Source organism: Arvicanthis niloticus, chromosome 18 (assembly GCF_011762505.2).
Source record: "Arvicanthis niloticus isolate mArvNil1 chromosome 18, mArvNil1.pat.X, whole genome shotgun sequence".
In the NCBI taxonomy this organism is placed as follows: domain Eukaryota; kingdom Metazoa; phylum Chordata; class Mammalia; order Rodentia; family Muridae; genus Arvicanthis; species Arvicanthis niloticus.
The window spans coordinates 51,587,527-51,607,635 of record NC_047675.1 but is presented as its reverse complement, the minus strand read 5'-3'; the positions used below and the strand labels follow the sequence as shown (position 1 = coordinate 51,607,635).

General features: G+C 46.8%; 2 protein-coding genes across 5 annotated transcripts in view; one reads left to right on the top strand and one right to left on the bottom strand.

Moving 5' to 3' along the window:
• The window catches only part of Map3k21 (mitogen-activated protein kinase kinase kinase 21), a 38,859-nt gene extending 36,747 nt beyond the window's left edge, over positions 1-2,112 (bottom strand). Inside the window, exon 1 of one of the 2 annotated variants that reach the window (XM_076916057.1) lies at positions 1,253-2,112. In XM_076916057.1, coding sequence (XP_076772172.1) covers positions 1,253-1,421 — 169 coding nt within the window. In that variant the 5' untranslated portion in view covers positions 1,422-2,112. Of the gene's footprint in view, positions 1-44; positions 1,218-1,252 lie in introns of those variants that run through there. The other variant, XM_034522931.2, reaches the window with a different exon arrangement.
• A 12,119-nt stretch (positions 2,113-14,231) lies between these two features.
• Pcnx2 (pecanex 2) overlaps positions 14,232-20,109 on the top strand; it is a 149,180-nt gene continuing 143,302 nt past the window's right edge. Inside the window, exon 1 of one of the 3 annotated variants that reach the window (XM_076916056.1) lies at positions 14,232-14,594. In XM_076916056.1, the coding sequence (XP_076772171.1) occupies positions 14,442-14,594 (153 nt within the window). In that variant the 5' untranslated portion in view covers positions 14,232-14,441. The remainder of the gene's footprint in view (positions 14,595-20,109) is intronic. The other 2 variants (XM_076916055.1, XM_034523088.2) reach the window with 2 other exon arrangements.

The window sequence follows — 20,109 nt, the reverse complement described above, 5'->3', positions numbered from 1 at the left end:
CTTGGCTCTTGACTCCGAGCTCCTTTGGGGCTAGCCTCACTTACTGTTGCTGGACTTGAGGTCGCGGTGCAGGATGGGTACCACCGCCTCTTCGTGCAGGTACAGCATGCCTCGGGCGATCTGCACCGCCCAGTTGACCAGAACGTGCGGGGGGATGCGGCGAGCTCGGCGCGGGCCGGGCGCTCGGGGATCCGGAGCGGCGGCCGCCAGCGCGCGGTTGAGCGCCCCGCCGCGCGCGAACTCCAACACCAGGCAGAGGTGCGGCTGCCGCAGGCACACACCCCGCAGCTGGATGATATTGGGGTGCCGCAGCATAGCGAAGAGCCGCGCCTCGCGCCGTACGCTCTCGGCCGCCGCCGCCGCATCCTGCTCGGGGTCCCGGCGCGCAGCCTTCACCGCCACCTCCTGGCCCTGCCAAGTTGCGCGGTACACTTGGCCGAAGCCGCCGGCGCCGATCAGCTCCTTGAGCTCCAGGAGCTCGAAGTCTACGTGCACAGGCGAGCAGGGTCGCGGCGGGGGCGGCGCGGGCGGCGGCACCGGGCCACACGGCGCCACGTAGCTGGCCGGAAAGATGCCCAGGCGCCGCTGCACTTGGCCGGCCCACCAGCCCTCGTCTCCTGACACCGCGGCGTCCTGGGACAGTACCTCCACCAGCTGACCGCGCCTCAGGCTCAGCTCGTCCTCACTGCGCGCTTCGTAATCATAAAGCGCGGCCCACATCCCGGAGGAGGGGCTCCCTGAGTCGTCCCGGGCCGGGGACAGCGGCGTATCAGCCGGGCCCTCGGCTACAGGTAGCGCCATAGGGGCGATTCAGAGGTCTCTAATGGACCAAGTGCGACAGCCACAACCTCAGCTTCCCCGGCCTCCGGCGACGCGTATCATCGGTCCAAGCTAACAGGAAAGGGTGCAGGGCTGGAGCGGGACTACAGAGGTTACGACCACTGTCCGGGGGGGCTCTGGCCTCTGCTCTGCCTCCAGTTTCCCAGTTTGGCTAGTTCTTCCCCGCAGCCGCTAGCGCAGACGACCGGTGGTGGTGCTGGACCTGCTTGGACTTACGCGCGCTCCCCAGCAGTCGCCCCACGCCCAGCCCCTCCTCCTTGGCCACTCCGCCCTCCAGGTCCTTTCCTCCTTGGCACCAGCCCTGGCCCCTCCGGGTTCGTTACCCCTGTGATCTACCCTCCACTAGTCCCGCCCTAGTGCCGGTCCCGCCCTCCAGGTTCTTTAACCCCTGGAACTCGCCTCTGAGTCTAACCTGCACCTGAGTCTCCTATGCCCGACACGCCCCCAGCAAACCCATTCCGCCGGGTTGGCGTTTCTGCTCCTGTAATTTTGCTTTCCCGAGATTCAGTCCTCCTTCCAAGTCTCCCTGGTTCCACCCCTGATGCCCGCCCTTCCTTTCCAAGTTCATTCTCAAAGTTCATTGGTGCCTCTGGATCCACCCCTCCAGGTCAATAGCCCCTCCTGGTGCCCGCCCTTTTCCAAGTTCATTCTCCAAGTTCATTGGTGCTCCTGGATCCACACCTCTAAGCCCGTTTACTTCGCGCTGTGGCAGTCTTCTTAGCCCCTTTCTCTCCTCTGAGTTCATTAAGAGGATCACCCTTTATTGGTCTCCTGGATCTGCCCCGCCCGTTCCAAATCCATCACTCAAGGTCCGTTACTACCAATCTTCTAAACCGCCGGGTACCCTCGACCGCCCTTCAGGGCCCGCCCCTGCTTTCTAGATCCAATCTGACCCCGCCCCCAGACTATCAGCCTTTCACCTCCACGTGTGACCTATTCTGAGCCCGCCCTCCGGTGTCCCCACTATGCCCCAGGACCAAGGACTGCCGCTTTTTCTTAGCCTTGAGGGCGGAGCAAGCCTGGGGCCTCTTGAAGTTTTCCAGAAAGTTAAAGAGATCGTGTTGCACGAGGATGGTTGGACTCCTCAGTGAAAAGAAGGGGATGAAGAGAAGAGGACTCTTGAGCTCCAGATGTCAAGTGGCAGACCATCCAAGCAACAGATAGACTTTCGTATCCTGGAGCGCGGTTCCAGACAGGGGCCTGGTGTGCTTAGACGCACCGGGGCTGCAAGCATGGAAAGTCTCCAGGTTACAGATGTGCAATAACCCCGGAAGCTGGTGTGTTCCTGCGCCTACAGCGCTCCGCTCCGATGTCAGGGATCCCCAGGTCCCATCTACCTAGCCCCTGTGCACCCTCAGGCTCCGATGTAGATTACCTTGGTAGTACGTGTGAGCTACAGATTGCCAGGGTGATGCAACTGATGAAGAAAAAAACAAAACAAAACAAAAAACAAAACCAGAGAATGCAATTACAAAAACTGTTCCAAGAAATCAGAACACAATGCGTGCTAAGCCTGGGCGTCCTGACCCGTGTCGAGTAGGATACTCCTAACACTAAAGCATATAAGGAGGATTTGTTTTGTTTCTGCTCCTTCCCGTTTTGTTTGTTCGCAGTGTTCTAAATTTGCTCATCTGTAGAATGGTAATGCCAAAGAGTGGTGCTTACGTCACATGGTGGCTGTGAAGACTCAGGAGGGTGTTTGCTGGATAGTAATTCGTACCAATATTAATATTTTTTTTTGAGGCAGGGTTTTGTCAGCTAGCCTATGCTGACTTTGTACACACTTTAGAACACAGGTTTGCCTGGGACTCAAAACAGTGCTCCTCTCTCAGCCTCCTGAAGGCTGGGGTTATGAGTGTGCACCATCGGCCAAGCCTGGCACTCCCTGATAGAGCAAGCAGATGTCGCTCGCCAGCACCCTTTATTAGCATATTTTTTAGCTTTTCTATTCATACAACTATTCTTATAATTGTTACTGTGTGTGTTAGCAATTCCTCTAGGCTCCGCCCAACAGCTGTATAGTAGCCAGTAGCCTACACGGTGTGAGCCACCCTGGTGTATAAGAAGGACTGCTCAGCTCACTCTTGTGCTCTCTCTCTCTCTCTCTCTCTCTCTCTCTCTCTCTCTCTCTCTCTCTCTTCTCTCTCCCCCTTTCTCTGCCTCTACCCCTTTTCCAGGCCCCCTTCCCACCCACAAACCTTCTTCATACTATGTCTGTCCCATGGCTTGATTGTTCAGTGAGACACCCTTGCCTGCCCCTGATGCATTATACCTGGGTTTATAAAACACACTAGTGGTGTGTGTGTGTGTGTGTGTGTGTGTGTGTGTGTGTGTGTGTAGGCACTGGAAGAGGACATCTGGTGTTGCCTTTCTCAGTTGTACACCTTTGAGATAAAATCTCTCAATGAACCCAGGGCCAGCTTGGCGGTCAGCAAGGGCTGGGATGCTCTCTTCCCACGGTACGTTAGTGATACAGAGATGGCTACATCATGTTTTTTTTTATTTGTTTGTTTGTTTGTTTGTTTGTTTGTTTTAATTTGAGTCCAAACCTACGTCTTCAGGCTTTTGCAGCAAATGCTCTTACCCACTGAGCCATCTCTCCAGTTCTAAGTTTTCCGTTTTTCTAATATTTACACTGTGATTGCCTTTTGCTTCTGACAAGCAATATGGATTTTCCCCAACAAGCAATGAAGTCAAGACTCATACGATTAAGTTTAATGTGAATCAACTCGAAATAAAAAGCTTGTGAAAACTGTATTGGCACAATGATTAAAAAAAAAAATTCACATGATAGAAGTCTGAGGGCATAGGCTTCTGAGAAAAGACTCAGAGGGTGTAGGCTGAGACGTGACTTCTCCCTCCTCCACAGCCAGCTTCCACTTCAGTTTCTTGTCTGATAGGAACTCCATGGGTCAATACAGCAAAGGGCTTCTCTGTCAAAGGGAGCCGGGGCCTACAGAGGAAGAGGAGGGCATGCTGCCAGCAAAGGAGAGCTCCATGTCTAAACCCTCACTTCTGTGGGTTTTGGAAGATGGTCCAAGCTGCTAAGTTGGTTGCTGCTCTTCCAGAGGCTGTGAGTTGGTTTCCCCCACACTCACATGGTGGCTCTGAACTGCCAGTAACACCAGTTCTAAGGGATCTGATGTCCTTTAATGGCCTCTGTGGGCATTGCATGCACCTGGTACGCATATACTTACTTGGGCAGATAGGCATGCACATAAAATAATATTATTAAAAATTAAAATATGCTTCTATAATGTAGAAAGGGGTAATGTTATGGGGGAAAACAAATAAACAAGAGACGAATTGGTCATGGAGGCACACACCTGTAATCTTGGGAGGTAGGAGCAGGAGGATCATTAGTTCTAGGCTAGTATAGGCTACAAGGGGAAACCCAGTCTCAAAATCACAAACCAGGAACTGAAGGGTGAGGAAATAGAGAGTGGAAGTTAACCTAGACTTGCCCTTGACTTTGGAATCTGAGAGTGTCAACACTTGCAGACATGAGGAAATAACTCTAAAGATAAAGACAGTTCTTGAGGGTCACAGGAGATTATAAAGCAGCGGAAGTCTGGGTATCGATGCGTATTGACCTGTCTTGAGCTCCTAGTCACAGGACAGACAGAATGACATTCCAAGAAACTGACCACTCTCAAAACAAGAGTTTCTAACAGAACAGAGGGCACTTGAGTGGACCTCGTTGGGGCATAAGGGTGGATTAGGGATGGAAAATTTGAGCTCTGATGTTACTCAGTGTCAGGGACAGATGCTTGCCTGGAAAGAGCCGAGGAAGAAAGCCAGAGAGTATAGATGACTGTAAGACTGAGTCTCCATTGAATTCTGGGAGAGACCAAAAGCCAGAGAGAGCCAAGGAGTAAGAAAAGTATTTTCTCAAGACCTGGGGCAGGAGGGAGTGTTTAAAATCTGGGAGGAAAATGGGCCAATGAGATGGTTCAGAATAATAACCTGAGTTTAATCCACAGGGACCACATGGCAAAAGAAAAGGGAGCCTCAAGTTGTCCTCTGACCTCCACAGTGTTCTTGATGCATGTGCCTATGTGCATGGACACACACACACCAAATGTAATTTAACATTTTGATCTGAAAAATATCCCAGGGATGAAAAATATTTTCCCTGATGTTTACTTATATCCATCCCTCCTCCCCTTTCATAATTCTATTCAGAAAACAGAAATGCAGGAAGATACAATTTTGTGGGGTTGCCTTTGATGGGTCATATGGCTAACTTCAAGACAGAAGGAATATTGATAGAAGAGCTTTGGAATTCAGAAACACCAGCTTGGATCCTACCTGAGGGTCAAGGGTCAAGAGTGTGTGTGCGCACACGTGTGTGTGTCTGTGCATGCATGATGTATATGTGTGTGCATATATGTATGTGTGTACATGTGTGTATGTTGCATGTATATGTGCATGTGTGTGCATTTGTGCATGTATGTGTGTACATGTGTATGTGTGTATGTTGTATGTATATATGTATATATGTGTGCATGTGTATACATGTATGTGTGTATATGTATGTATCTGTGTATATTGTGTACATGTGTGTATGTATGTGAGTGTGTGCACATGTACATGTGTGTATGTGTGTGTATATCTGTGTGTGTATGTCTGTATGTGTATATGTGTGTATGTGAATAGGGAACACAAATATCCAGAGGCATCTGGAAGAGTTTAAAGCAGAGAAAAAAAAAAACAGACTGGGCATAACTTGAGATAGGAACTGGAAGAATGGGAGAAAATAGTGAAGGTATCAAGAGATATAGAATAAGGTAGAGAATGGCGGCCAGAGGGGTGGGAGGAGGGAGGGAGGGAGGGACAGAGAGAGAGAGAGAGAGAGAGAAAGAGACAGAGAGACAGAGACAGAGACAGAGACAGGGAGAGATAGAGAGGAGGAGGAGGAGGAAGAAGAAGAGGAGGAGGAGGAGGAAGAAGAAGAGGAGGAGGAGGAGGAAGAGGAGGAGGAGGAGGAGGAAGAGGAGGAGGAGGAAGAGAAGGAGGAGGAAGAAAAGGAGGAGGAGGAGGAGGAGATGTGTATAACAGGTATTTATGGTGTTGGGGAGCCCAGAAGGCAGCCTGGGCTTTGATTTGCTGAGAGATTCCACAGGTATACCAGTCAGAGAGCCATATGCCCCTTCTGCCAGAGGTCAGGGAAATGATGCCTTTCTGGGAACTGAAAATCTTTTTCACTGGTTCTTGAGGAATGCTGGCTTTATCTAACTTCCGGAAATAGTCTGTTAGGAATTGGTTCTAATGCTTTGTCTTAATTCAGCCCCTCCCCCCCAATCGAGAATCTGCACGTCCAAACGCTGAAGCTCCCTGTCCCCAATTGGTTTTTGATTGATCAATAAAGAGCCAACGGCCAATGGCTGGGCAGGATGAAAGAGGCGGAAGAAGGGGGTTGGGGGAAGGGCGGCCAGGAGAAATAGTAGGATGGACCACAAGAAGGAGCAGGAGGGAGTAACGGCCATAATGTACAAGAAGTTCAAGAATGTACAAGAAGGAAAGTGGCCCCTGGAAGAGCTGCCCAGAAGTGTCTTGGGCAGCAAAGAGAGGGCCACACAGAAAGAGCCAGGGAAGCAAAGATAAAATATAAAGCAAAGATAAAATATAGATTTTAAAAGCTGTTAACCCAAAATTCCTGCAGCAAAATTGCTGGCAGCGGGGAGTTTTAGACGTGCCCAATCATTGAGCTAGTCAAAGCGTATCAAAATTAGGCTGGTAAATATGTGTCTTTCATTTGAGAATCCAGAGAGTTTTTGGGCAGGTTCCTGAGTGTGACCCGCCAGAGGGAGCCAAAGCGGTTTTAACTAATCCATCCATCGCTACAATAGTCCATATTGAACTTGTTTCTGGATATGTGAACAACCTGAGACCTAAGTATGTGTGTGCATGTGAGTGTGCGTGCACGTGAGCATGTGTGTGCATGAGTGCGAGTGTGTGCACAAGTGTGCTTGTGCAGGAGCGTGTGTACATGCGAGTGTGTGTGTGTGTGTGTGTGTGTGTGTGTGGCACTACCAAAATAAAAATAAAACAAGTCATAATGATTTAATCTTTTTATGTGTTTGAATATTTTGCCTACATGTATCTGGATGCTATTTGCATGCCTGGTGTCCTCAGAGGCTAGAAAAGGGTGTTAAATCCCTTAACACTGGAGTTATAGATAGTTGTGTGTAGTACAACCAATTTAAGCTTATCCTCGACTACTTTACAAATATACGAGAGTCAGAGAAAGGTTCTTTTATTTGGCTTTGACAATTACTGGGGGTAACCCTTAATCTCTTCTAACTCTGGCTCCCTCCCCAGCGGTGTACCCCAGATGCTTACTGGTTTTCCTGGCCACATGTTCATGGTCCATCTTCCCTCCTGGTAGCTTCTTCTCTCCTCTGTCTTCTTCCTCCAACCCCACCTCTCTCTCCCCCAACCAGGTCTCTCCAAGCCCATCTACCTCTAATCCCTCTAGTGATTGGCTTTAACCAATTTTATTTTACCAATAGTTTTAGAGCAAGGAACAAAGTTTTTACAACAAAAACTTGTAAACATGAGAAGCCACTCTTAGGTAGAGAATTTAGCACTACAATACATAGCAACAGACCTAACCTCAACAGTTAAGAGGGACCAGGTGGGTGCTAGGAGTCTAACTCAGGTCCTCTGCCAGAGCAGCCAGCACCCATTGAGTCATTGCTGCAGCTCCTCATGATGCTTTTGTGAGGGAAGTCAATTCTGCATCCTAAGACTAAGTGGACCTTATGTCCACCTGGCACCAGCATGCTTTATTTATTATGAACAATGCTATGATAAAAAACAAATAAATACACTCACATCATTTGCAACAGAGAGGTGAGACAGACAGGAAGACATTGCTGGCTACTCAGCACATAGGAGGCAGGCACCCTCTGGATGCTTGAGACATAAAAAGTGACAAGATGAAGTGCTAAGTCATCACAGAACTCACATTTTACCAGATTTCGATGGAAAACGCACAAGCAGAATGAATGCAGTTGGACCATATTAAATTATAGCATGTTAATATATAGAATATATATATCATATTAAATTATAGCCACATGCATGCACGCACACACACACACACACACACACACCACACACACACACACACACACACACACACACACACACACACACAAACAGAGTTAGGTCTCGGGCTGTTCATATATCCAGAAATAAGTTCAATATGGACTATTTCTGGCAGTTAGGTAAAAGCCAGCATTCTTCAGGAATCTGTGAAACAGGTTTATTTTATTTAGTTATGCACAAGAATTTTGTAATTACAGATATATTTTTGTGCTGGAAACTGAACTAGGCCTTATTCACTCTAGATCAGCTCTTCATTAATGCCCTATATTCATGGCCTCAAATTAAACCCAACCCCCTCTTCTTCCCTCCCCTCTTTCTCTTCTCATCTCTTCCTCTTCTTTTCCCTTTCCCTTCCCCTCTATTCCGCTTCCCTTTCTCCTTCCCCTCCCCCATTCCTCTGGTCTGTGTTTCTCATGCATCTCAGGCTAGCCACAAACTCATTATGCAACCTAGACTGTCCTTGAACTCCTGATCCTCCTGCCTCCTCCACGCTGGCACTTGCCAGGAATGATGGGAACAGTTAGAGGAGGTGGCATGGACAGGAGTCAGTGGGGATCTTCAAAGGGGTGGACAGAGGGGCCTCATGCAGAAAGCAAGACTTGAGCAAAGACTTAGAGTGCAGAGGGATTTGAGCAAGAGGTGAGTGGAAGCAACCAGCATCACAAGGGCGTGTTTGGAAGCTGCTGTTTGCTGGAGGTCTCAGTTTCTTAGTCAGAAGCCAGTCGTGAAGTAGCATGGTGCTTCTCCAGTGCCTTTGTGAGACTGGGATTTAGCCTGATGCTCTTGCCCCTCCCCCTGTCTCCATCCTCACAAGTGTTAAAACGTGGAGTTAAATGAATGAAATGAACAAAAGCATCAGTGAGTTACCAGCAAACGTCTGAGTGCGGACTGTGTATCAGGTTACTGTTTATTCTGGGTTTTCAGCTGGCGCTGTGCCTGAGACAAAGTCATCCTGAGTGGTAAGATTTCTGTTACTTTAATCCCTGGGGGCCAAGCTGCAGCCTTGCAGATAGAGCCTAGAAGTTACAGATTACAACAGGTCTGGGAAGAAGAACAATGGACCACTTCATTAAGCAGTGCTACAGTGTGAAAGGCTGAGGGCTTCCAGAAAGCTCGAGGTCACCCTCCATCCTTGCTGATATTCCTGCCTACGCAGAACCACCTGCTCATGACCTTGGTTTCCACTCTGGCACCAGCCTGTCCACCTGCCGCCTGCTCCTTCAGTTTTTGTCGCATTTTATTTATAATGTTCTTGACTCTTTTCAACCATAATGACTAATATTTTACAATGGCTACAGGTATTAACCTGAAGTCATAGAGAAATATATATGTGTGTATATGTATATACGTATATATAAAGCAATGCTACATAATTATAGATAGATGATAGATAGATAGATAGATAGATAGATAGATAGATAGATAGATAGATAGATAGACAAATAGACAGATAGGAGAGAGAGCCTCTACAAAGATGGGCTTATATCAGCCGCTATTATTATTATTTTCCAAAAACTGGGTACTCCCCCATTTGCTTTGCTGGCAGATGCTTCTGCCTTGCATAGATTTATTGTCTAATCCCTTGGTGAAAGTGATGGTTTCCTCTGAATATCAGACCTTTTGAGGTGGGGCTGGGCTCCTTTAACTAGACTAGATGCAGGTGTAACAGGAAGACCAGTTTAAAGCACTACAGTTTGTTTTAAATCTATTTCTAGATGTAGGAGGAAAAGCCGGCACTTGGTTCAGTTGTAAGAATATTCCTAGTGGCAGGAAACCCTGGTTTGATCCCAGCTCTGCAGGAGCCAGGCGTGGCGGCTCACACCTGTAATTCTAGTACAGTTCAGGGTCAGCCTTGGGTCTGTAGTTGGCTTGAGCCTAGCCCAGCCCGGCTAAGTAAGAACCTATCTCTACAAACAACAAAAGGTTATCAACACACACCCTTAAGCACATGCTGAATGTGGGGACAAACAACTCTCCTAGTGTTGTTAGGAGACTGGTTTCCTGAGTCCAGCCATGTCAGGAACTAGTTCCATCTTTCTGGCAAGGCCAAAAGAAGAGTTCATGTTCCCAGGCCCCGTAGCCAACTCTGATCCTTGCTTCTTCTGGTGTTTCATGTTTATATGCTAGCCAATAAAGGATGTACAGAGGAAAGTCTTTCTTATCTAAACTAAGACTCTTCCGGGCAGTGGTGGTGCATGCCTTTAATCCCAGCACTTGGGAGGTAGAGGCAGGTGGATTTCTGAGTTCAAGGCCAACCTGGTCTACAGAGTGAGTTCCAGGACAGCCAAGGCGACACAGAGAAACCCTGTCTTGAAAGACAAAAGAAAACAAAACTAAGACTCACACGTCATAACTGTGCTGCCTGTCATGACGTAATTTGACTATGTGCAATTTGACCATGTTTTTGTTCTCTTATCATTCTAAAATTCTGGACCAGAGTCCGGGAGGGAACCTGACTGCAGGATGTGGTTTAGATGGTGAACTGGCCTTGGTAGCCATTGCTTTCTCTGTAAGAGTGTCTAGGCCCAAAGCCATGATGGCCAGCTTTACATCGTGGGGGCCAGCATTATGTCAGCCAGATTCATTTATCAAGTGTACAAATTCTCCTTAGTTTTAACTTGGGTACTGGAAACCTGTTTCCCCACTGCAGTTGACTCTACGGTGACTTCTAAAAATAAAATTGATTTTCTCTTATTTGTTTATTTTTCTCTGTAACATCTTTCTTCATTTTTTAATGTTTTCTGTGTTTACAAGAACCAAGAAGAATCTGTGTAACTACCACTTCATTTCTCATATATATTTATTATAAAAAATATAAGAAAAATACATGCTTTATATCTAAAAGTTAATTTTCTTCCCCACTTTCCTTCCATCCTCTGGCCATCTGTTTTCTTGCTTCAGAGTTTAAGTTTTTAATTTATTTTATTTATATGGGTAAATTGTAGCTGTCTTCAGACACACCAGAAGAAGGTATTAGATCCTATTACAGATGGCTGTGAGCCACCATGTGGTTGCTGGGAATTGAACTCAGGACCTTTGGAAGAAATCAGTTCTCTTAACTGCTGAGCCATTTCTCCAGCCTCCAGAGTTTAATTTTATATCTCCAAGAACAGATCTAATTATACTTGAGAGACAAATTTGTGTAAATATATATCCTTTATAGTATACTTTACATATACATACATACATACATACACATAAGTGTACATACTATATTTGAGACAAGGTATTTTTATCTATGTAGTCCTAGCTGTCTTGGAGCTCACTATGTAGACCAGGCTAACAGAAAGATCCACCTGCCTCTGCCTTCTGACTGCTGTGATTAAAGGAATGCACCACTACCACCTGGCATATTCTCTCTCTCTCTCTCTCTCTCTCTCTCTCTCTCTCTCTCTCTTTCTCTCTCTCTCTATATATATGTGTGTGTGTGTGTGTGTGTGTATATGTATATATGTATGTATACATATATACACATATATGTATATATACATATATGTGTGTATGTATATATATGTATATATACATATATATTACTTTAGCATTTTACTTTTTAAAAAAAGATTTATTTATTTTTCTTTATGTGCATGTGTGTACAATGCCCTGAGAAGTCAGAAGAGGGCATCGAATCCCCTGGAGTTGACATCACAGATGGTTTTGAGCCACCTTGTGGGTACTGGAAACTAAACTCAGATCCTCTGAAAGAACAGAAAGTGTGTGCTCAACTGCTGAGCCATTTCTCTCTCCACCCCCAAGCCTCCACTTGAGTGCTTCAGCAGTGTCAACAAACATGTCTTCAAGATACTTCTGAAATAAATCATGTGCCCTCACATTTAATTACATACTTGTAATCTTTTTCTATTTTACCCTCCCCCAACCCCCAGGGTATTCATGGTTGCCCTCTCTCTGCTGAGGTGAGCCATTGACTTACTTCTTTTATGGCCCCACACCTGTAAGGTACACATTTACCCTGTATGTTTACCTTTTATTTTTGAGGGGTTGCCTCTCTCCAGATGTGTTCATTCCTTCATTTACACCCACTAAAACATTCCACTGATTTCTTTAGGCTTGTTGTCTTTCTTTTCTCCTTGATTTCAAAGTCGGCTTCATCCTCACGCCATCCTGTACTCATCAAACTGAGCTAAGCTCTCATTGCAAAGGGATCCCAATACTTATCACGTGACCCAACACAACAGAATGAGCCCAGTTATAGCGGAGTCACTTCCCGTGGGAGACTGGGTAACTCAGGCTATGGAGTCAACTCCATCCAAGGGTCTGGCATTTTAATTAAAAAAAAAATATTTCTTCTCGGTATAATTTGCTAAAAGGAATAGCTAGCAGGCACAGATATTCACACACACACACACACACACACACCATTTCTTTTCCCTACACAGATTGATTCAGCAGCTATTGATAAGTGCCCAGTACCTGAAGATGACAACCTATTTTCGAAAAGATTTATTTATTTTTGTTCTTATGTGCATGGGTATCTTGACTGTACTTATGTCTCCTGTGTCCAAACCCAGTGCCCTTGAAGTCCAGAAAAGAGTGCCAGGTCTCCTAGATCTGGACTTACAAACTCCAAACTCTGGTGCTCTGCAAAAACAGAAAATGCTCAAAGCCTCTGTGTTATTTCACTGGCCACAGTTTTATGATTTTTACATTTTGCTGTTGTCCTTTTAAACAGACATCAGGACAAAGGGACTAACATATACAACATGTTTATACGTGTTTCGTATTTGCTGTTTAACAACTTCCCTTACAGGGCTGTGGGATCTCCGTGTGGATTCAAGTTGTTGCCTGTAGTCCTTTCTACCTTCTCTTAACTCAGAACAGCGTTCTTGCCTGGGACGGAGAAAGCAGCTCCTGTACACATGTAACAAAGAGTTGCTTTGATTAATATATATATTAAACAAATTATTTTTCATTTTGTCTGTGGCTTCATTGCATTTCAGGATTTGGAAACAGTTGGCTTTAGCTGCTTCGTCTGTATTTTTCTTGTCTCTGTGAGACAGTTTACATCAGCTTTTTACTTTATGACTACAGAAGTCAAGGTCCTAGGGTTTACTTTAAAGCTAACGTTTGTTTGTTTGTTTGTTTGTTTGTTTTTAATCTCATTTAGAGTTTGGGATCATGGCGCATTACCTTAATATTTGAAGTTATTTTCTTATTTCTTCGAAAGGTATTCAGCTGAAACTCAATATCTCCCTTGCATTATTTCTATCCTGTGCTTCAGGGACCCTCGTATAGAAAATTAAAAGAGAAATAAAAAGACCAAAGATAAACAATATCCCCACGAGGCACACAGAATACACAATGGGACACATGTGAAGAGCAAACAAACTTAAAAATTAGAGCCGTTATTTTGTGAACAAGCTTTCCGCTGTATGGAATTCTCCCTGATTATCACTCCTTGCCTGTTGGCAATTCCAATAACGGGCTTTACTCTATTCTAGCCGCGCTGTAGCGCCACCTAGCGCCTCAATCAAAATCTGCTCTTCTCTTTTTCAATCCTCCCTTCTCTGTCCTCTCTGCTCCTGGTTAAAATGGTAGATTGCTATCCCGGATTAACGTTCAGTAAACATATAAGAAGACAGAAAGCTAGATGTAGTTGCTTGCGCGCATAATCTCAATACTCTGGAGGATAGCCGTGAATCTCCAGGCCAGCCAGAGCCACATAATCTCTTCCAAACCAATTCACTCTACAGAGTGAGACCGTGCCTCACAAGTAAGATAAAACAATGTAAAGTAAAAATGTGTAGTTAATTGAGGCTCCGACAATTATTTCAGAACGGCGGCTATCATTTCTGTGCGCCCAATTAGGTAATTGGGAGGGGGGAGGAGAAAAGTCAGGGTGGAAACAAAGTCAGTGGGAGCAGATCATGTCGTGCATAAAACTTCAAAGCCTCTAGTCTGTAGCCATCCAAGGTCACAGGGACCAAAACCCCACAGGCGGAGCTCAGAGGACATCGCTTTGAATGCCGCAAGCCTAGGCCTCGTGGTTATACAAACCTTTGGGGGCAGGCGACAAAATAAAAACAAAAGCCAAGGAGTTTCCTGTCTGTGGCTCTCACACGGGAACATTCTTGGTTATCACACCTTGCAAACTCACTCTTGAGAAACTCAGGGGAAAAGGCAGGCGGAGTTCCAGCCACCAAGGAAAGGGAGGGACTAAGCTCCTTCGTAGACTTGGGTAGGCACGGGGCGGAGCCGCGGGAGCATCCTTGAGCAGCCATCGCGGAGCATGATGGGAAAATCCTCCTTCCCTTGGACATGGCGCGCACCTGCCTGGCAGCCCCAGCCGGCTCCAGCACCGCGCTGTGCCCGTCCGTGCTGTTCAGGGTCTGCCGCGGTTTGGGCGGCGGCGGCGGGGGCGGGGGCGTGACTGGAGCACACCGGTACGCACCGGTGTACTGAGCCCCAGGGTGCTGAGCTTAGGGTGCTGAGCCCCAGGTCGCGCGCGGTTCCTGCCTGACTCTGCGGGCATGGCGTCCCAGGTGCTGCAGCTGCTCAGGCAGGGCGTGTGGGCCGCGCTCACAGGGGGCTGGTACCACGATCCGGAGCATAGCAAATTCACTAACAGCTGCCACCTCTACCTGTGGCTGTTTCTGCTCCTGCTGCCACTGGCACTGCACCTGGTGAGTCCCCAGCCTAGGGATGGATGGAGGACGGGGAGGAGGAAAGGAAAAGGAGGAGAAACAGGAAGCGGAAAGGAAAATTAACAGGAGAAGAGAAGGAAGGGGAGAGAAGGAAGGAGAGGAAGGAGATGGGAAGAACTAAATAGGAAGTAAGGTTATGAAAGAAAAGGGGAGGGGGAGCCGCAGACGAGGCCCGGAAGGGAAGGGGACAGTGACTTGAGAAGTAGGGACCAAAGAATGAGGGAGGGGGTTTTGGGACAGCAGTCCTGCAGGGCACAGGGGAATCGCAGGGAAGGGGAAAAGTCTGTAGGACTTTGGGGATTGTGAGCTCATTAAGAATTGATGCGGGCTGCCTGGATGAGTCAGGCTGTGCTGTCAGAACTGTTGAGACTGGTTTGTGGGTACCAACCCTAGGCCTCACGGCTCCGGATGATATCAGCTATAACACGTTATGTGCGGTCGCAATGAAAAGGCAGTATGAGCCCCCCACCCCCACCCCACCCGGCGACCTGATTTCGGTTGCTAGTCGTTTCTTCTACTCTTCCTGTTTTGCTTTAGGAAGGTAGATTCTGCTGTCAATCACTCTGCAGTTTCAACAACACAGTGTAGAGAAGTCTGAAAAAAATTAAAAAATACAGGAGTGGATGAATGTCATATCCGTGTGCTGGAGCAGTGTGGCAACTCCTCCTCTGGGATGGCCACCATTGGGGGACAGGGGTAGTGAATGCTTGTTGAATGGTTACCTATGACCTTCATAGGTCAGTTAAACATATAGGTAGCTCAAGGCATGACGAAGCTCCCTTCAAAAGCTGCTGGCCGGTGAGTCGAGGAGCCGACTTTGATATGCCTGTGAAGGGCTTTGCCCCTAGAACAGTACGTGGTCATGTTCTCTACAAAATCTTCAATGAGTTTTCCTGGCTGACAGATCCTGAGTCTGACATTCGAGATCCCTGGTGGCTTGGCACCCCTAGACCCTGGCTCGTTTTTTTTTTTTTTTTTTTTTTTTTTGTTTTTTTTTTTTTTTTGTTTGTTTGTTTGTTTGTTTTTCTGACAGTTTGTCCAGGGCTGTTGTTCTGAAGGCAAACTGTCTCATTTGAAATCTGGACCCAGCTTTTCCCAGTTCTGGGACCTTGGAAGAAGTTAACTGATTTTGACATTTTTATTTTCCTCAGCTGTAGAACAAGAGGGGTGTGTGTGTGTGTGTGTGTGTGTATGTACTTGAAAGCACGCAGAGAGGTCAGAAGACAACTTGGCAGGGGCTCCACTGTGTGGACTCCATGGATCAAAATGAGGTCATCAGGATTGGTGGCAGGCGCCTATACTCACTGAGCTATCTTACTGGCCACTAGAACCAGTCTGTGCGAGCAGTGGAGCTCATTGAGACAGTACGTATGAGTATGAAGTCTTCTTTGGGACAGTCTGGCTTGGACCTAGACTTCTCAGCTTATTAGACTGACATTGGACCTATCTAGACCTTAGTTTTCTAAGTGGAGGCCTCTCCAGAGAGTGGTGGTGGCCCATGTGTATGGCTACCTGGTCTTCTGGTTGTGATCTCAAAGAAGAGAAAGAGACAGCTGGACCATGAGGTCAAGGGTCTTCCAACCCAGGGAAAGACTCCAAAGTGAGTAAGTCAGGGTGTCTGCCCACTGCTGAAAGAAAAGAGATGAGCTTGTTATGTAATAGAGAGGGTGGTAGGATATTGAAGCCCCAGCTGCCTCGAGTTTGGCGGCCACTGTATCCCGGCCCAAGCTGCTGCTCCGGTCCTCGGGTCGGGGTTCAGCAAGAAAGAGAGTGAGGACGGACAGAGTGTGATTCAATCCCGTTTATTCTTCAGTCTCTCTTCCTAATCCAAGTCCCAAGTCTAGCTGTACTCTCTAAAGAGTCTCCCTAAAGAGTATCTGATCCTCTAAGTGTCTGATTCTCTCATCTCTCTTCTGTCTGCCTCTCGCCTTTATATGTCTCACTTCTAAGCCATGCCTTTTGGTCACACCTTTAATCATGCCCTTAGGTCTTGTCTCTAAATCTGATCTCTACACTTCTAAGTCACACTCTTAAGTCACACACCTTTAATCTCACACACGTTTAATCTCACACACCTTTAATCTCACACACCTTTAATCTCAAGGTATCTAAACCAAGATTATCGGAGTGTGCTCAGCTGTTGTAGGCTATTGTAATCCAAGTCTCATGTCAGGGTATATGGCTCAAGATGGCTGCAAAGCTGATAGCCGCTTTCTGCTAAAAGTCGGCCCCCAACAGTAGGGCATATTGAGGTAAGTTGTCTGGGATAGACCTCATCAGACTTATTAGCCACTAGGAGTCTGAGTTCGACTCTGAGTAAACAAACAAACAAACAAAATAACAAAAAAAACCCCACTTAAACACAACTAGAAGCTTGAGATAGGAGATGAGTTACTTTGTATCCCAAGGATTTTGTTTTGTTTTGTTTGCTACTGTTTTTGTGTTTTGAAACAGAGTCTCATGTATTCCACGCTGTCCTTGAGCTTCTGAACCTCCTGCCTCTCCGTACCAAGGTCCCTGACTTTCGGTTGTTTTGGTTTTTTTTTTTTTTTTTTTTTTTTTTTTTTTTTTTTTTTTTTTTTTGGGGGGGGGTGTCTAACGTTCAGAAAAGTTGCAAGACTTGTACAAAGGGTATTACACCATGTTCACTAGATAAAACACTTCTTAGTGTTTTACCATGTGTATTAATTACCATCCTCGTTGCTGTGGCAACATACAAAAGCAGCGTAGAACAGGAAGGTTTACTTAGGCTCACAATTGGAGGGTGCAGTCCATCGTGAAGGGAGAGACTTGGAGATAGAAGTGTGAGGCCCGCTGGCCATGTTATGCACTCAGTCAGGAGGCAGAGAGAGGAGACTCAGTCAGGAGGCAGAGAGAGGAGACTCAGTCAGGAGGCAGAGAGAGGAGACTCAGTCAGGAGGCAGAGAGAGGAGGCTCAGTCAGGAGGCAGAGAGAGGAGGCTCAGTCAGGAGGCAGAGAGAGGAGACTCAGTCAGGAGGCAGAGAGAGGAGGCTCAGTCAGGAGGTAGAGAGAGGAGAATGCTGGTACTTAGCTCAACAAATCCTTTTTATTCAGTTTGGGACCCAGCACATGGGGTAGGGCCATCCACATTTAGGGTGGATTCTCCAACAGCAAGTACCCAGTCTGGAACCTCCCACTCAGGCGTGCCCAGAGGCTTGCCTTGTATGTGACTCTAGATCCCATGAAATTGACAGGAATCACCATCACAAGCTTCACCCATCTACCTCACTGCCTTCTTTATGTATTAATATATACATGGTGTAGTATTTCAAAATAAGCGATGGGCCACAAGATGCTGCCTGCATCATGACAATGCTGTGTATCTTGAGAGGGCTGACAGTTACCATATCATCCTCACATCAAGACAGTAGCTGAAATGACTCTCTTGTCTAATGTCTGGTTTCTATACAGATTCCCCCATTATGTTCTGGGTGGAAGGGCATCTTGCTTTTTCTGGATCCAAGATTCAGTAGAGGATCTTGCAAGGCTTCTAGGTCTTTAATTAACCTTTACTCCAGAGGGTCCTCAACCCCTTCGGCTTTTGTGGCATTTAAAATTGTTTTATAGAATTTATAACACTTACAGAATGTTTCTTAACTTTCGGTTTTCTGGGATCACATGTGTGACTAGGGGCTTGGGAAGGTGAATCAAAACAAGGCTGTGTCCTTGTGCATCACATCAGAGGGACATGACATACTCCCCCACCCCTGTGCCCGTTAATGCTGCTGTTGACTGTGGTCACCAGTCAGGGCAGAGTCTGCCCGGTTTCTGCATTGTGAAGTACATATTCCCTTTCTGCATTTAGTAATAGGTGAATTGAAGACTATACCGATTTCATCCCCAGCAGTCTTAAACTCAGTGGTTGTCATAATCTGGTTTAAAATACTTACCACCATGGCACTTAAGAAATTGACTTTGCGCTGGGCAGTGGTGGCACACACCTTTAATCTCAACATTTGGGAGGCAGAGGCAGGCAGATTTCTGAATTTGAGGCCAGCCTGGTCTACAGAGTGAGTTCCAGGACAGCCAGGGCTACACAGAGAAACCTTGTCTTGAAAAACCAAAAAAAAAAAAAAAAAGAAAGAAAGAAAGAAAAGAAAAGAAAGAAAGAAATTGACTTTGCGTCTCTGTTCTTCCAAGCTTTCTCAGTTGGTGTCATTCTACTTATGGGAGTGTCCATTTACCTTACTCCCTTGCTCCCTTTAGGTGTGTTCTGTCCTGTTATAGTTGACATCATTTTGTGTGTGTATGTGTGTGGGTCTGTGTGATATGTGCTTGTGAACCATGAATGTGTAGAGGACACATTGTGGTATGGGGTGTCCTCTTCAATTGCTCTACGATTTAGAACCTGGAGTCCCTAAACCCACCAACCAAAGAGTGCATATGGGGGACCCATGGCTCCAGCTGGATATGTAGCAGAGGCTGGCATTATCTGGCATCAGGGGCGGCCATTGGTCCTGTGGAGGCTTAATGCCCAGGGCAGGGAAATGCTAAGACACTGAGGCAGAAGTAGGGGGCAGGGGGAGCACCCTCATAGAGTCAGGGGAGGGGGAGGGGGAGGGGATAGGGGATAGGGGCTTGTGGAGGGGAAACTGGGGAGGGGGATAACATTTGAAGTGTAAATAAAATAACCAATAATAATAATAATAATAATAATAATAATAATAATAATAATAAAGAACCTGAAGTCCCCCAATTCTACTAGGCTGGTTGGCCCATGAGTTCACGGAATCCTTCCATCCCCATCTCCCCAGACGTGGGATTGCAAGCATATACTGCCACACGTGCTTTTGACACGGGTACTCGGGGCTGCTCGGGTCCTCATGGTTAGGTGGCAGGCACCTCCAATCCATTCCCCCCAGAATTCCTTTGATGTGCAGTTGTAATCGGTCATTTGCCCTGGCTCTTCTACTCTCCTTGGATGGAGACTCAGTACTAAAGGAGATGCAGTTTGGTCACCGGAATCCTGGGTTCTCAGAGGCCCAAGCTGTGGTCTGGAAGACCCAGAAGCTTGTAGCTCAAGCTCTGAGAGCAGAAGCCTCTTACTCCAGGCCAGAAGTTCAAAACCTTCCTAACTCTGCCACCCTTTAATACGGTTCCTCATGTGTGATGACCTCCCCACCCATAAAAGTATTATTGTTGCTACTTGATAACTGTTATGAATCATATTGTAAATATCTGTGCTTTCCGACAGTCTTCAACAACCCCTGTAAAAAGGTCAGTCCAATCCCCAGAGGGGTCATGACCCACAAGTTGAGAACCACACTCTTTAGCAGCCAGACACTTGTGGGCATTAGTGGTCCCAGCATCTCAGCAGCTCTTGCAATCCTCAGCTTCCCGTAGCAGTGAGCAGCAGCAGGTAGTATCTACTAGGTTTGCAGCTTCTGAACACACCTCCAGTGTGATGGTTTGTATATACTTGGCCCAGGGAGTGGCACTATGGAGGTGTGGCCTAGGTGTGTCATTGTGAGCA